The 17,239-nt window shown below is 35.0% G+C and overlaps 1 protein-coding gene across 2 annotated transcripts in view; it reads right to left on the bottom strand.

Moving 5' to 3' along the window:
* Positions 1 to 502: 502 nt before the first annotated feature.
* PLOD2 (procollagen-lysine,2-oxoglutarate 5-dioxygenase 2) overlaps positions 503 to 17,239 on the bottom strand; it is a 98,828-nt gene continuing 82,091 nt past the window's right edge. Inside the window, exons 12-20 of one of the 2 annotated variants that reach the window (XM_049867210.1) lie at positions 15,922 to 16,047; positions 12,560 to 12,701; positions 11,126 to 11,188; positions 9,971 to 10,084; positions 7,352 to 7,417; positions 6,227 to 6,331; positions 4,858 to 5,004; positions 4,612 to 4,737; positions 503 to 4,457 (exon numbers count right to left, since the gene is read on the bottom strand). In XM_049867210.1, coding sequence (XP_049723167.1) covers positions 4,302 to 4,457; positions 4,612 to 4,737; positions 4,858 to 5,004; positions 6,227 to 6,331; positions 7,352 to 7,417; positions 9,971 to 10,084; positions 11,126 to 11,188; positions 12,560 to 12,701; positions 15,922 to 16,047 — 1,045 coding nt within the window. In that variant the 3' untranslated portion in view covers positions 503 to 4,301. The remainder of the gene's footprint in view (positions 4,458 to 4,611; positions 4,738 to 4,857; positions 5,005 to 6,226; positions 6,332 to 7,351; positions 7,418 to 9,970; positions 10,085 to 11,125; positions 11,189 to 12,559; positions 12,702 to 15,921; positions 16,048 to 17,239) is intronic. The other variant, XM_049867211.1, reaches the window with a different exon arrangement.

The following is a 17,239-nucleotide window of genomic DNA, read 5'->3' as shown; positions in this document are numbered from 1 at the left end:
GCACAGTATTTCCTTAAATTATTTGATGTTTGTGATCTTTTCCATTTCATCTGTTAATTATTCTTTAAGTTGATTGTATGTTTTATATTATTAAATAGGCAGAAGTTCCTTCTTAATTTTCAGGGTATAAATATTAATTCATATTTTTAATCAACCATTTTCGATGAAGACAGAATGGCATGCCAAACTGTTGATTGTTACTTATCTAGGACAAACTACCACCACCTCAATGACATCTGTTGGCAAAGTTAAGAAACCCACTTTTTCAAATAAATGTTTTCTAATTTTATACATTAAGAACAAAACAAAAATACACAGTTAACCTTTAAAAAAAATAAGCTGTTAGGCAGATTTAAGATTTAAAAAGTGTTCACAAATCCCTAACATATATATTCACCTCCCCAGTTTCTCTAATTTCTTTCATCGAAAGAACTTAACTATATAGTACTTTTTATAGTATGTCCACATGTAGTTTTCTACTCATTCATTACTTATTATACTCTTCACTTTAGTCTAAAATGAATCATTTTCATTAAATAGCTTTGTAAGTTTCCCATTTTTCTCAATGGCTCTTTCTTAATATTTATTCTAGAAGACTGTAGCATGCTACCCTCAAAGACCACAGAAAAATAGTGTCTGACAAGGGCTGCTTTCACAAAGTCCTAAAGACATGAATTTTCCAAATGTTCAACATCTAGTCAGACAGGTATTTACACAGACTGTCTCACAACTCCGACTAAAAATTTTATTTGACTTTTCTGGAACTTGAAGAGATCCGTTGAATAGACTACTCCATATTCCATAGGAGTGATGTGTTCCAAAAATGTCATACAAGGCTGGCTTTAGAGCTTCACAAGAAGGAAAATTTTAAAGTACATAGACATACAGGAAAACAGAAGTGAGGGAATCTATATAGGGATTCTGTCAGTAGGATGGAACACTAAACTCACAGGTTTATTTTTTTCCACATTTTTATTTTGTACAGGGGTATTTGATCTCATAGGTAGTCACTACTACAGGTAAATTATTAGTGTTTTTCAAAGATGAAAAAAATGGGGAAGGTTAATAGACAGGACTACTATAAAGTATCAATAAAACCAAAAAAAAAACAAACTCCTTGTCATTGAGTCAATTCTGACTCATAGGGACCCCACAGGACACTGGAGAATTGCCCCATAGGGTTTCTAAGAGGCTGGTGGATTCGAACTGCTGACCTTTTGGTTAACAGCCTCACTCTTAACCACTGCTCTGCCAGGGCTCCAAAGTGTAGATAGTAGGGGAAGTATTCACATGATTTGTATGCACATTAAGAAATAGAAAATAATGCCATCACTATGTGCGTTTAATGCCTTTCGGTACTGAATGTATACAAACATACACAGACACACACACAATTACTATTGAGATCAATATACTTGCATTTATTCAACTGAGTTTGGGAATTCTACCTATTGTCTATACTTAATTTCAAAATTAACAAATAAATATATTGCCATAGTAAAAGTTTTAAATAACACAGAGGTATAAAAAGAAGGCTCCATGATCTCATATCACTATCTATAGTGTGCTCCCTTCTAGAAATTTTTCTGTATGGTTTTACAGACATATATAGCTTTATTTTTGTTTTTAACATAAATGGGATCATTAATAATGCTGTGACTTTATTCTCTTGGGCTCATCTCAATATTTGGCTGTTGGTAATATATAAAACCAAGCCCATTGCCATCAAGACAATTCCAGCTCATAGCAACCCTGTAGGACAGAGTAGAACTGCCTGTAGCTCTTAACCACTACACCACCAGGGTTTCCTGGTAATACGTAGATTAGGTAAATCTCTGGTAATATATAGATTTTACCTAATTCTTTTGAAAGGCTTCGTAATATTCCATAAATGAACAACAGAAGTGATTCTTATAACAGCCCTCTGCTAAGTGTGTTTTAACTGCAGCTTTCTCCATCCATCCAATCCTGCCTGTTACCTCTTCCAATTTTTTTGATCTACTTATGGAAAAATGTTATGCTTTCCCTTACTAATTATAACTTGTTCTTTTTAAATCTATATTTTCTATCATTTCGTGGAATCTGAGGCAAGAGGAAAGACAGAAAAATGTGCTCATGCTTGGTTGACTGCCTTGATTCCATTTTTGGAAAAAGGGGCACAAGATGAAAAGTTACTACATACAACCACCTATGTGTATCACAGCTAAAAAGAACCAGGATCTGGCAGGTTACCTTTCCTCTGAACTGCAGTGGACATTAAGTTGGCTTATACTGGTAAGACTCTACCTCCGTTTACAACCAGAGTCTGTTCTGTTTGGTCACATGCCATTACCAGTTGTTACGTATTCTGAATACCATTCTTGAAGTATAATAATATAATTTGCACATGTGATTACTAAAACATTTCCTTGATCTCACTGATGAATAAAAGGAATTTATGTTGGCTATCCCAAAGAAAAGAGGTAGAAACAACCCAACTTCCTTATTTCCTAGTTCATCTCCAAGTAACTGTAACATCTTGCTCACCACAATATATATACTCAGTACCTGGGACTGTGAGTAGCCCATAGCAAAAAACCAAGACCAAATCCATTGCCACTGAGTTGATTGCAACTCATAGCAACACTATAGGACAAAGTAGAACTGCCTCATAGGGTTTCCAAGCAGCAGTTGGCCAACCTTTTGGTTAGCAGCCATAGCTCTTAACCACTGTACCACCAGAGCTCTCAGTCACTACTGAATAAATAAAACTATGTTGAACAAATTTGGCGCCTTATTTCTTCACTCGTAAAATGAACTAAATCAAATCCTTAGACACTTAAAACGTGAAGATTTTACAGTACAATAAGAGTTTTGATAAGTTCTGATATCATTAAATGTACTGAGCAAAAAAAAAAAAAAAAAAAAAAAGCCTGTTACATTCAAATATCCCTCCAGGTTACTTTACCGGATATTCGCTTCTAAAGACAAATCACCAACAGTAAAGAAAACCACAGAAGCTTATTTAAAATTATTTTATTTTTTTTCTAATTTTCTAACACATGGTGTTAGAAAAATAAATGTTGGCACCATGACTTAGAACTTTTTTCAAGTGTAACCTTTAAATTAAAAACAGTAGCTAAAGAATATTTAAACCTCATTCAGAGAAATGATAAAAAAAATCAAGTCGACAAATGTTTTTGTGATGGGGAATTTTTTAAAAAGCGGGATACAGGTAAGGTAATAAAGAGAGACAGATAAAGTGGAGATTATGCAGGAAAGAGAAAAACGTGAATAACCCACCCATCCCCCCAAAAAGAGCATAAGACAGACAAAGGGCAAAAGGGAAGGAAAGAGGCTCAAGAACTTTATTTTCCTGATATGAAATTCAAGTACTTAAAAAGTTAAAAAAATAAAATAAAACATACCACTAATCTCAATGAAATTTTCTTTTTTCTCACTATTTTCTAGAATTACATTTTGTTTTGTTTTGTTTTGTTTTGTTTTGACTTAGGGGAACTTGCTGGTCTTAAACAATATAAGAAACGGCAAACACTTGGAAGCTTTCCTAAATCCAGTATCTACTTAAAATAACCCACCTTGAAAGATTCATCTGAAGGAACACAGGATTTGATTTCAAATACAGATGTTAAAAAAAACAAATCTAACGATCTATGTAAAAATGTTTTCAACTAGATATGTTCTTCAATTGTGTTTTATACTAAGTTTCATGAGGAAAAACATTCTGTAACATTATCCTTTGTACTCTCAGTAACTATAGCAAAAGATGCTTGCGTAGGTGGTCAGAAAAAGTACTCATTCAATGAACTGCACACAAATTCAGTTAACGTCCTGGATTTTCACGATTTCAAGAACTGCTAATTTTCATTCATGTCTATTTTGTCCACATGCCCGCCACATGATGATAAATAAAATTCTCCCAGGCTTTTCTTAAATAAGAAAACATTATTAGTCCCATTTGTCACTTGTACATTTGTACCTGAATAATTTATGAACCGAAACACAAATTCAAAAAATTGTCATTATTCTCAGAGACAAGACAGCATAGAAATAAATATTTGCTTTTACTTTTTTTTTCTTTCATTCCTTCTTCCATCTGTGTTTTAAGGCTCAGAGCAGACATTAAGAAACATCGAACTTTTTTTTATATAAAAAGTTTTTCAAACATTTGGCCCGAAGTGAAGTTGTTCTGTGAAGTTATTTAAATATTCCTCTCATCTTCTCAAGCACAACTTCAAAGGCATGATCATGCTCGTCCTCTGTTCCAAAAGGAAAATCCAATTCAATGAAAAGTAAATAACTTAGGGATCGATAAACGACACTGCAATGTACCGCGTTCCATTTTTAACAGGAAGCCCTTCGTGCAGATGCGTGAGTCTCCCTGGATGCATGAAACTCCAGCCTTTTCGTGGTGACTCAATGGAGCAATTGTATCTTAGAAATTTGCATCCACCGCCCTACAAGAGTTAGAGCGAAGAAAGGTATTCAGCTTATTACTTTCAAGTTTCAATCAAAGACAAAATCCAAAGTACGCCATCTAAGCAGAATCTTAAAAAGTAACTAAGGCAAAGGCTTTTTTTCAAAAGTGTCATGAATCTGAGTCATAAGTACCTGAAAATCTTGCCCCACGTTATTGAGTGCAATGTTGATGGTAAATGTAGAAGCGTCGTGATGAGGGCGGAGAGAACGTTGTCTGTCAGGTGAGTATTTTACTACAAAATTCAATAGTGCAAATCCCTAGAAAACCAAAGTAAGCCAGTGGATTTGCTTATTAGTAAAACAGAGAAAAGCACATTTGCGTAACACTGACAGGGAGGCAGGTGGGAGCGGTCCGAGGGGAAGTGAAAGGATACCTACCTTTGTATAATAGCCTGCAAAGACCTTCAGTGTAACAGGTGCAATAAACTCCCGGATAAAATGGAGCCACACATTCTCCAGATCAATTTGCTTCATGTGGATGTCATCAGTTGGGACATTTTCATAACCGCCAGATATACGGCTATCCTAGAAACACCATTAATGACATCATGACGTGTGGTCCACATGCACTTCCCACTTACAAGATCTTGGTATTTTTCAACCACAATATCGTAACAGCCAATAAAAACAACAGTTGTTCAATTATGTATGGCATGCCATCTGCTTTAGTTGCAAAACTATCAAAAGAACTTAGTTGAAATGCCTTTGCAACTTTGTCAATCATGTAGCAAAGTACTGCTGTCAGTGGATTCTTTTCCTGTTTATACCCAGTAACCCAGTGCCGTCGAGTTATATTTCATGTATATGTATGGTCTGACTGTAAAGCAAATAAAACCGACCTTCTAAGCCTTTCCATCCCCCCCTAAAAATGAGCTGTTGTTGTTTTTTGAATAATTACCCTCAGACAATCTCAGCTCCATTATGTGCACAGATTCCTCATACCAGCCCTTTGGATTACCTGCTGCTGAAAAACAAGCTTTCCCTGCTATTCTCCTTCCTTCCATTTTGTGGCACCCAAAGTCCTTCAATGATTGCTTTTCATTACTCTATAGCCTGCTAACTTCAAATTCTCCCTCATACTTTGAACTTTCTAATCTCTGATCAGCTAGTTAGCTAGCTGGGGGCCTTAACTGAGCAGAGGCAGTAATTTTCCAGGGTATTCCACTAAAATTCTTGGTATTGTTAGGCAGCTGGCATTGGCGGGTTCTCAGAGGAAAGGAAACACATTGAACCAGCAGCAATGCTTCCTGCCAAGTCTCTAACACTGGGTATAAATTCAAAACTGAACTACACCTCCTTCCTATGTTTACCTACACAAAAATACTTTTGGCAGTCAGTCAGAAAACGTTTGCCTTAGTATTTTAAAACACTACAGGACTCCCTATGGAAATGCAGGGAATAAAACGTGGCCTTGGAGAAGAGTGATATCACACAGCAAAAACAGAGTTTACCTCACTTTCTCTAGCCTCAGAACAATGGCCTTTAGAGGCCATCCAGTATAATTACATGCACAGACAAGAAACGGAGGCCTAGACAGATTAAATGACCTTCTGAACATTAAACCATGAGCCAGGGGCAGAAGTAGGTCTCAAACGGAGTTCTTCCGACACCTGGGCTAGCCGTTTCATTTAGTCCAGGACTCAGAGCTGTACAGCAAAAAGACCTCTCCCCACTGAACAGTAAATATCTACCCCAACCACTGCCCCTACCACACACTTCTACTTCTTCATGTGAAATGACAACTCACATGATGTTTCCCCCCGGACCACTGGCCATAGTGCTCCATTTCTTCCACCAATTCATCACAGGCCTTTTCAGAAAAGATGGGGAACCAAAAGACATCTGGACAAGGCTATAAAACATGGCATCACCATTAGAAGAATAACATACTGGGTCTATTAATTAATAAACAGCATTTCCAAAGGAATAGGGCAGACCACTCAAACACTGATCTCACGTAGATATCCTTTTCATATTTGCCCAACATTATTGACATACTGTGATACAAACAATACTGGTTACTAAGTCTTTTTTATTATTATTATTTTTTTCGAACATTTTAACATCTGTGAAATCAAGATGCGTCTTAGAGTCGCGTTCAGCCAGGCAGTGATCATGATGTAGTCGTAATGGCTGAGGGCGGTACACTTGGGCCAATGTTCTATCCTCACTTGGCGTCGGTCTCCATGTATGTGTGTGCTTAGCTGGTACTTTACTTGTTAAAATATCTTTAAAAAGATTTAAACTATGACTTGTCATAGAAATGGTTATTTTGTATACAGTACGCTCGGACATGTCACAACAACTTACATCTTCATAAATCTAAAACCGCTTTTAATACGTATAAAATAAATTCTAAGTGATTAGGAAACATGTCACAGTTTAACGAGCAGTTTTTTTTTCTTTGTCATGCTGCCTGAAATAGTGGTGCACCTCAGAACTGATGACGCCTTCCAGTCTCTGAAATAAGGTATTAGCAACAGTGTCGAACACTAATCTAAAACAGAGTTCATCTTTTAAAAGGCCTCTCTGAGCAAATGCTGTTGGAGCTCAATTTCTTTTAAAGACAAGCTTTCATTGAAAGGGATCTACATCAGTGATCTCTCCATGGTTGCTTTTTTAGGGGTTCCAGAGAGCTCTCACACTGGGGTGTTTGCTAAAAAGAGGCATGATCTTAAAATTACTGTTCATTTCCACGTTCAACAATGTGACGGCTAAAAGTGTGTAACTGGTGATGGACACTATGAATTTTCTCTCTAGAATATTTCCTTCACTTTCCTGGCATCCTACCTGAAGTACTACAGCAACAGCATTTCCTTGTGGGAGAAGTAGCAAAAATGGTCTACAGCTCATAATCATCATTAATACAAACCTGCTCAACCAAATTTTCGGTGAAAATCTTTGAATAATCACGGTTTATATACTTTTCCTTCCAGTCCTACAATAAAAAATATATAAATAAATTGCACAACTTAAAGCCAATAACTTTTTTTTTATAAATAGCTTATTGCAAAACATAAAATAGATACATTTTAGAAATTGCTCAAACAATTTATAAATGACTACATGTAGTGGGAAAAAAGAGGAATTTGTAGGCACCACAGTTTATGTTTCAGTCTGTGCCTGATTCTCTGTATGTATACATCCTTCCATGAAAATGAAACTTTTATTTATGAAGTTTTATACCCCAGGCTTTCAAAAGGTAATATTATAGCAATTAGATTTGTATGCTGTTTTCTGTGCACACATATATGCATTTAAAAGTGAAAAATAAGGAATAAAATCCTACCAATACATATTTGGAAAAACCAGCAAATTAACTAGCTAGGTCTTACTTATACTTCTAGAATGAACTTTTCTAAAATTATTTGTGAATTTTTAAATGAATTTAAATTTTCTGCCTTTACCGGTTATTTATATTTATCAAGGAATGACCACGGGGTGACTAACAAACACTTTGACTTTTTTTAGTTACTGAAATTAAGACAAAGAGCCTTATATTGGCCAAGAGCTCCTTTTCACTCTAATTCATGGACGTGATTCTCCTCTGTGACCCATCTTTAGAATATAAACCACACACAAGGATATGTCAAATTTTTTCAACATATATACTAAGGAATAATTTAGTGGATCGAGTGTTTTATTTAAAAACCGATATTTAAATGGTATATATTAAAATATAGACTGATTAAAGTATCCAAGAAGAACATCTCCTTAGGTGTACACAGAATGCTTAACAAAATTCTTAATTTTCTTTTTACAAATTAAAAACATACAGGCCTAGCAGGGAAGAGCTGAAACATGGGCTCAAAATAATCCCATCAAAACACCTGTCCCAAAATGGGTCACCAATATATCTTTTGAAGTCAAATTTCAGAGGAGCCCTGAAAATTTATAGGCCATTCTTAGTTTTCTATATCTCTGCTTAAATGTAGTTGAGACATTTTATATGGCAAAACCAAAGCTAGCTTCAAATTTTTTTAATACATTTCATTTATCCACAGTATATAGTAATAAGAATCAAATTATCATACTATCTCAATATTCCCTCTAATACTTATTAGTTTTCTGATTCCAAAAGAAATTCATGCCCCTTGTAGAAAATTTGGAAAATTAAAAATAATCACCCATAACATTTCAGAATATCACTTTATTTTTTTTTCCTATGCATTCTTACTGAAATTTTTTTTAAGTTAAAGAAAAAACTCCCAAGGATTTTACTTTCGGATATAAATACTAACTTTTCACTTTTGACCATCTTTCAAATATTACTGAGTGAACTCTGACTTTACTAGTTTCTAATTTCCTATAAACTCTGATAATGGGAATTAAGTATTTTGTTATGAGCTACCCCTTATGAGGCATACCAAGCAGGCTAGTTTTCCAAAGAACAAAGCAAAGGCATAGAAAAAAAATTAGTTTTACTTTATTTTGATATTTTCATTGCATACCACCCAAAGATTTGAATCCTTACACAAACTTCTACAATTCAGGATATAATTTAAGACATTTCACCAGGAAGCTAATATTACCCAACAAATCAAATAATTGTACTCCTCAAAATATCAAGAGCTTTGATGCCAACGTAAAATATGTAATTCCACCCTCACCGTGGAAAGCCTTCTTTCAATTCTACTTCTGTGAAAGACGAAGATATGCACCCAAAATGGAACCAAAGTGCTTTAAAATGCAAAAATGTCAAAAGATATTCTTATCCTATTCAATAGCGTATTCATAGACTATTAAATTGACTATTCCAGGATGTCAACTGTGCCTACAAAATAAAAGATAAAAGGCAAATCTCATCAAGAGGATCAAGTCTGTGTAATCTGAAACGTTTACTATTGGCACGGGCAAAGCCACAAACAGTAGCGCGACAGAGAGAGGGTTCGAGAGTATTTTCCCTTGAATAATTGTGCCAACTTGACTAAAGAAGAGAGGAACCAGTAAGATGAAAAAGGAGTTAATTCCTACCTGATTCAAATCTTTTTTAAAAAATTTAGACTCTAAAAGAAAATAGTTGATTCAGCATTTTTTTTTAATATGCTGAATCAGCCTATTCTGATATTTTCTCCATTCACCAAATTGTTACAAACAATAAACAAGATGATAAAGTAAAATCTAATTTTCCAAACTAACTTCTTGAATTTCCTTCATGGAAATAAAAACGCAATATTGTCATATAGGAGTTATTTCTAAATTGTGATTAAAAAGCTGTGATTACAAAAGTGAATGGTACTTTCGAATGTATAAAACAGAGATACTAGAAAAAAATCAAAGTAATTGTTAATTCTCATCCCCAAACCTAATATATGTCTTAATAAAAATATTTCCTGGTCAAGCTGAAACCTTGTCTATAGGTCAAGAAATATAATTAATTATATCCTTTTTAAAACCACTTAACACATTTTTATATTTTTACTCAACTGATTTATATCCCTTTAGTTATAAGAAAATAAGTAAAAACTGAAGTTGCGTAGGAAGTACATACCACGGGATTTTCAAAGATCTGCCAGAGGTCATTGTTATAATGCGAAGTATTGTAATTAGCAGTTGATAACAGCCTTCCAAATTCATGTCTATTAGAAATGTACATAAACACACCCTATATGCCAAAAATTAAGAGTGTTAACAATCTTAGAGGAAAACACAAGAAAATAAATTTAACCATGAGAAAAACATAAAGGAGATATGGCTTCAACTTTTGTTATTTTGCTCATGAACATGCATTTTTATTTTTCACATAAAAGAGTGCATGATTTAAAATAAATGAAATTTTGGTTAATTATAAATTCAGACACCACACAAAACTAATTGATAGCACTGACACTCAACTGAAAAAAAGAAGAGGAAGAATGGATTGTTTTTGTCCCTTTCTCAGTGATCCTAGATGTAGACATCAGAAAAGAAATTCCTGTTTGAAAGCAGAAACATTTTTGAGACACTATAGTGCAACGAACTGTTCCTCTTTTGGCTTCTTCCCTTTCAAAGACGATAACATCGCATTTTTTAAAGAGAATTCAAAATGTCAATATTATTTCATCACTCTATTTCATTTTCTTATTGTCCTGATGTTTAAAAACTGAACAGGGTAATTGTATAATTATAAGGCAGCTAAAGAAAACCAGTTTCATATCTTTGCCCCAAACCAAATACGTGAGGCAAACACAACCAAGGTATGTTTACTTTTTTTTTCTTTTGTACCTGTTTTAATGGTAAAAAGGTTAGTAATTAATAAAAGGAAAAAAATGTAATGAAGAGCAATCAGACTTCATTTTAATCAAGATATACTTTACACCTACTCCTAAGGCTCTTCCCTTTTAAAGAAAAAAAAAAAAAAAGCTAGAAAAATTAGTGAAAGGGACTTATGTTTAGCTTTCTTGCCTTTCAAGTATAAAATGTGTTATCTTCCAAAAGAACCAAGAGTTGAACACACACACACAGAGGGACACACACACACCCTGGCACATATACATAGGCCCACACACATGCATCCACACCCATTAAGAACCAATGAATACCAACGTTTTACCAAGCTATATGGAAAAGAAAGCTCTTAAAGAAAGTATATGCTAGGAAATATACCATATCTATTATTAATTAAATAACCAAAAATAAATAAAAAAGAAAGAAAGAAAAATAACACCTTTGGGGGGCTGAGCATTTGGAATGTTTCCGGAGTAGGGGAGTCTTTTTCCCTTTGTAAAGTCTAAAATGAAGAGAAGCATTGAGTAAGTTGACCTGCGCACTCTCTCTCTCAGGTGCTCTTAGGTAAACAAAAACAGGTGATCAAAAGCTGACATTGGGAAATGTCCTTCATAGACAGCATGCAGAACGAGCAAAGCATTATAGCACACATATAAAGAACTCCAGCCTTTCTTTTCTTGTTTGTTTTTTTGTCAAACATAAATCCAAGCTCATTCCTTAGTAGAACTTTCAGTGAACACAAAATTAAGACAAAGGTGGAAAAAAAAAAAAAATGAGTAAGAGAGAGGCCATTCCAGGGTGCACTGTTGGGTCAAACTAGCCAAACATGAGCACAAATTACAATCACAGGTGCTGAGGATATTCAATATAACAATGCACACAGGTTTGTAGGAAAACGAATACATTCAAACAACATACATGCCTTGTTAAACTAAGAGTAATTAATAATGACAAATACTTGCCAACTTTTCTGATTTTTTTCCCAAATCATACTTACTTTTATAAACTTAGAAATAAAATCACCAAATCCTTTTTAAAACAACCAAATAAATATGTTTCAAAACATATTTATACATTTTGAAGTACAAATTCTATACAGTCATTAAATTTTACGATAAAGATATATTTGTAGAACAGCAATGTATTATTAATTTTTCGTGTAGATTTAATACATGGCATATCTCAACCCTTCTCCCAACTTAGCGGTAAGGAACCTGCTTTTTAAAAATGTGCAGTTAATAATGATATTAAAGTACATGTACTTAAAACATGTACCCTTATTTCAAAACAAAAGTACATACTTTTTTAAATGTATGGAAACCCTGGTGGTGTAGTGGTTAAGAGCTACGGCTGCTAACCGAAAGGTTGGTAGTTCAAATCCACCAGGTGCTCCCTGGAAACCCTATAGGGCAGTTCCACTCTGTGCTATAGGGTCGGTATGAGTCGGAATCGACTCAACGGCAAAGGGTTTGGGTTTTTTTGTTTTTTTTTTTTAATGTATAATTGACCATTTCATCAGAACTTTAATTTCAATTTGGTCTATTTTTTTTCTAAAAATTTTCAAATGAAAGTAAAGGTGGATTCTTAAAAGTGCAAAGCTGATTAGTACCAGCTCCATGTTCACCATGGAAAGCCCCATCGCTAGTGGTGAGCTAGTCTGGGCATCAAACCTAACATTTTCATTGTTTTTACAGGTAAATGCTCACAGGTTATCCTCCAAAATTGCTCCCAATTTTCCAATACTTAACCAAAAAAATTGGCCAGTACTTTAAAATGAGAAAGAAAAAAAGGCATCAAAAAACAATGACATACCAATGGGTAAAGCAAGCCATGGCATAAGGACATTCAAGCAAGCCATCACCGTATACCTTACCATTTCTCTAGCATTTCGGCAAAGAGCCATGTCCGGATCCAATTTATCACGAACAAAATAGTTCCTCTCATTCATCTCTGATCGGAGTGTATCTCCTTTAATTAAGTACACGTTGGCCATATATGGGACATTCCACACCCCTCTACAAGTGAAGAGAAGTTATTTCAAAACACCACAAATACAAAAAATGTGAAGTTTCATTTTTAGGTTTCTAAAATAAACATTATGCATGTTTTTAAATATTGTATATATGCACTATTGGATCAAATTATTATGTAAACACATTTCATGGTATTTGACATATATGCACAAGCCTAAATGCAGGTGATTTTTAAATTCTGAGGCATCAAGTGTATGTAACATGTTCCTATCTAAGTGCTTTATGTTTTCGTTTACTTTTATAAAGTCTGCATAAAAAATTTATAAAAGTAAATCTCCAGCTAATAGGATTACTTGGTATACACTACATGACATTTGGGAGACAAATCACTTTCTAGAGAAACTTCAATTTAGGGTTGAGAATGTGCCGTTTTATCTGTCATTCCTCATTTAGCTGTTGCAGTTAAGAGAAAATATTCTGTTGTACAGAATGAGGTCCCATTTGAGGTTAAGCAGTTTGATAGCAAAAATCACAGAGTACAACTAGTAGTGTGCCAGAAGCAGCTCACAATGGTCCCAAGTGCTGATTTTTAGCATCTCTTCCCAAGTGTGTGTTCAGTGACTTCACACTGGAATACTGAAATCAGCCGCGGTACAAATATTTACACTACAAAACTGGCAAACACTACAAATCAGGGTACTCTATATCCCCAAAACCCAGCTGTTAGACACTTATCAACACCACTGAATAGAACCTAAAATTCTCCTACAACATATTCCCTTGAAATTCATTAAGCCACCTCAAATCCTTGTAGAAAAGGGAAGGAATAAACAAATGTTACCAGAAGTAGAGGATACTGTCTTTTGTCCTTCATTCTTTCTTAAGCCTGCTTCCCCACCATGAATGTGACTCACTTGCTAAGAACAGCTTAAGAAAAGTTTTGCCTAAAGGGTGATGCCTGTTGCTTTTGAGAACAGAAAAGAACGAACCTCACCAAGGAAATGCAATTAGATATGAAAGGGAATATGGCATCATCTTGTCTTACTAGACCAGCCTCCCTCAAAGGAGATGCCTTAAAAAGAAGCATATAATGTGTCAGCTGAATTGAGCAATTAATCACTGGTGGAATGAGCAGTGTTTCAGTTTTGAAGGAAAAATATACATATATATTCATATACACACTTATACCCCCACACATACACATACACACGTCATAAGACGCCATTCCTTCATGAGGCTTCTGGACAAGAAGTGTGTTCTCGTATTAACTGGATAAAGGTCTATACCATATTCCTTTCCTTATACATCAGAAAACAATGAGAGGAGGCTGGGCAGAAAATGACCAGAGACTAATGCAACTTAAACGAAACACATGTATCCTCTATTCTAGGTCTGTGACCCCCTACGGACAGGCACAGACAGTGTCAGGAATATGGTCTATACAGATCACCCCAGGCCCAGTGAAAGTATTTTTTAAATAGGATATGATCATACTAGTATTTTCTCAGCTACCATGTTTCTTAATTGCTGTTAACCAATGCCTTTATCATATTTACGTCATCCAAATTTAAGCTTTCTCTTCTTTCAGAAGCAAAACATCCTTTCACCACTTAACTGTTCAAAGAGAAGTGTGAGATTTTTTTTCCCCCTAAATTTATAGGAAGTTACTTTTAATCATGACAGTATGTTTACCCTTTTGGTTGGCCTGATGTGTCTGAGAACTAAGGCAAAGCACTCAACGACTCAGTCACTCTAGTCTAGGTTTGTGTATAAAAAAGAATGGCATTCTTCCCTGATGTTGCCTCTGCAAAACTGTTTCCATAGTGATTATTTTGTAGTCTAAAAAATAGAAACTTATCTCTGAAATAAATATTAGTCATACACAAACTCTGTAGCAAGTATATTCTTCTCAAACTCTAGGAATACCAATCTGTTACTGGTGAAAAAACTGAAATTAAAGCACAATATTAGTTGTTTCTGCAAAAAACTCAGACAATAGGAAATGGAGGACAGTTTTGGGTCACTGACTTGAGTTTACCTATCCACACTTTTTTAAAGTTACCCCAACAACCTTCGTCCTGGCCACTAAATAAATCACCTAACTAAACTTCCTTTGCCAACTTTTAACTAAAGAGTATTACTTTTCTACCGGCAACAAGGTGTCTATTCACAACCATGTATCATCTCTTGGTATTTCCCACAATATAATGAGTTTGTTCCTTTAAAGATTTAGAACCAAAAGCATTTTTTAAGTATTAGTCTTACACTAACTAGACCATAGGTAAGTGGTAGCTTTGGTGAAGGGCAGACAGTATACAATACTGGGGAAGCCAGCACAACTTGTCCAAGGCAAGGTCATGCAAGCTTCATAAACACATCTATACTCCCTGAGGGACTGAATTACTGGGCTGAGGGCTGGGGACTATGATCTTGGGGGACATCTAGCTCAATTTGCATAACATAGTTTATAAAGAAAATGTTCTACATCCTACTTTGTTGAGTAGTGTCTGGGGTCTTAAAACCCTGTGAGTGGCCATCTAAGATACTCCACTGGTCTCACCCCTTTGGGAGCAAGGAAAAATGAAGAAAACTACAGATATGAGCAGATCAGTCCAAAGGACTACTGTACCACAGCCTCCACCAGACTGAGTCCAGTAAAACTAGATGGTGCCTGGCTACCACCACTGACTGCTCTGACAGGGATCACAATAAAGGGTCCCAGAAAGAACTAGACAAAAATGTAGACAAAATTCTAACTGACTAGAGGCTGAAGAAACCTGGAAAGTATGGCCCCTGGAAACGGTTTTTGTTCAGTAATGAAGTCAATCCTGTGGTTCACCCTTTAGCCAAAGATTAGACAGGCCCATAAAACAAAACAAGACTAAATGGGCACACCGGCCCAGGGGTAAGGATGAGAAGACAGGAGGGAACAGGAAAACTAGTAATGGGGAACCCAAGGTCGAGAAGTAGAGAGTGTTGACGTGTTATAGTGTTGGCAACCAATGTCACAAAACAATATGTGTACTATTTAATGAGAAAATAATTTGCTCTGTAAACCTTCATCTAAAGTACAATTTAAAAAAAAAACAACTAGTTTTATACTAGTATATTCCAGGGTCCCAAATGTTGTCCAGGTTCTAACATTTTCATTAGACACAAAGGAAAGAGACGAACATCAACAACAAAAAATCAAGTGTTATTAGCAGGATCACATTTTTAGATTCAGGCATTTTATCCTAAAAAATTACATGTAGTAACTTACACTCTGTTCCCTTGAACAATGTCTACATAGTCTTCAGATCGAGCATAGTATCCATCGGGACTCAATGCTCCCCAGAAATTGGACCACAGCTTTCCATGACGAGTTACCAGGGGGGCAATGATTTTCCTAAAGAGAGGAGGGGAAAAAACTCATGTAATTATTTCATTTTTAACTACCACAAAATTGTATGGTTTTGGCTTAGCATGACACCTAACACAATTTTCATTTAACATGCATGTAATTACTACAAAAACTAAAAGTAAAATAAAACAAAAGGAGGAAGTTCTTCCCGATACCTTATCTTAAGTTAGTGCACTAATTTTCAATCATGTTTCTTAGAAAGAGTAAAGGAAATAATTGAAAATCCTAATGAAAGTATAAAAATAATTTTTAAAAGGAACTTAAATCCAAAAGAGTGAAACTACCTTAATTATTTAATTCTATTTCAATTTAATACAAGTATTTCAGAAACTATGCCAAATGGAATCAAGTATTTCCATTACCACTGGACAGAGTATCCATTTAAGAAAAAAAAAAAGCTGCCATAGCACAAGGAAGTGGTCCCTTTGACACAAGTACATGTTACAAATTCAAAATATGACAGATTTTTCCTTAGAGAATTTAACTTATGTTTACATTTTCCAAATAAGGTAACAAAATCTGAGATCTCTCTAGAATTACTTCTAAAATGAAGTGAACTGTGTGGTATCATCTGATTTTTTAAGAAAAGCTCACACAACTTCAAGAGGAAGTTTATAGACGAACCATCTTCCCCCAAGAGACAAAAACCTATTTCACAACATCCTGATCTTGTGAAGACACGATGAAGACCATCTAGACTCTTTTCTCCTACACATGGAAATGTGAAACAAAACAAGTAAATACATATTATGCAAAATAATAATTTAGGTTTATTTTCCTGATTCCTATTTAAAATGAAGCATTAGCCAGAAAGTTATATCTTGTTTTGTTCAGAATACATACAATATAGAAAATAACATAAATTAAGATCTATGTATTATATTAATTTAAAGGCAATGATTATTCAATGGCGATAACTGACCCATAAAAAAATCCATTGCCACTGAGTTGACTCCAACTCACAGCGACCCTATAGGACAGAGTAGAACTGCCCCATTGGGTTTCCAAGTAGTGGCTGGTGTATTTGAACTGCTGACCTTTTGGTTAGCAGGTGAACACTTAACCACTGTACCACCAGGGCTTCCGATAACCCACAATATCAAATATTTAATAGAAAATAAAAAGCCTTAGAAATTTATAATCCTAGCTGCCTCCTAAAAAGGGTTGGGTCAATAAA

Source organism: Elephas maximus, chromosome 23, assembly GCF_024166365.1.
Source record: "Elephas maximus indicus isolate mEleMax1 chromosome 23, mEleMax1 primary haplotype, whole genome shotgun sequence".
NCBI classification, from domain to species: domain Eukaryota; kingdom Metazoa; phylum Chordata; class Mammalia; order Proboscidea; family Elephantidae; genus Elephas; species Elephas maximus.
This window is presented reverse-complemented; position numbering and strand designations above follow the sequence as displayed.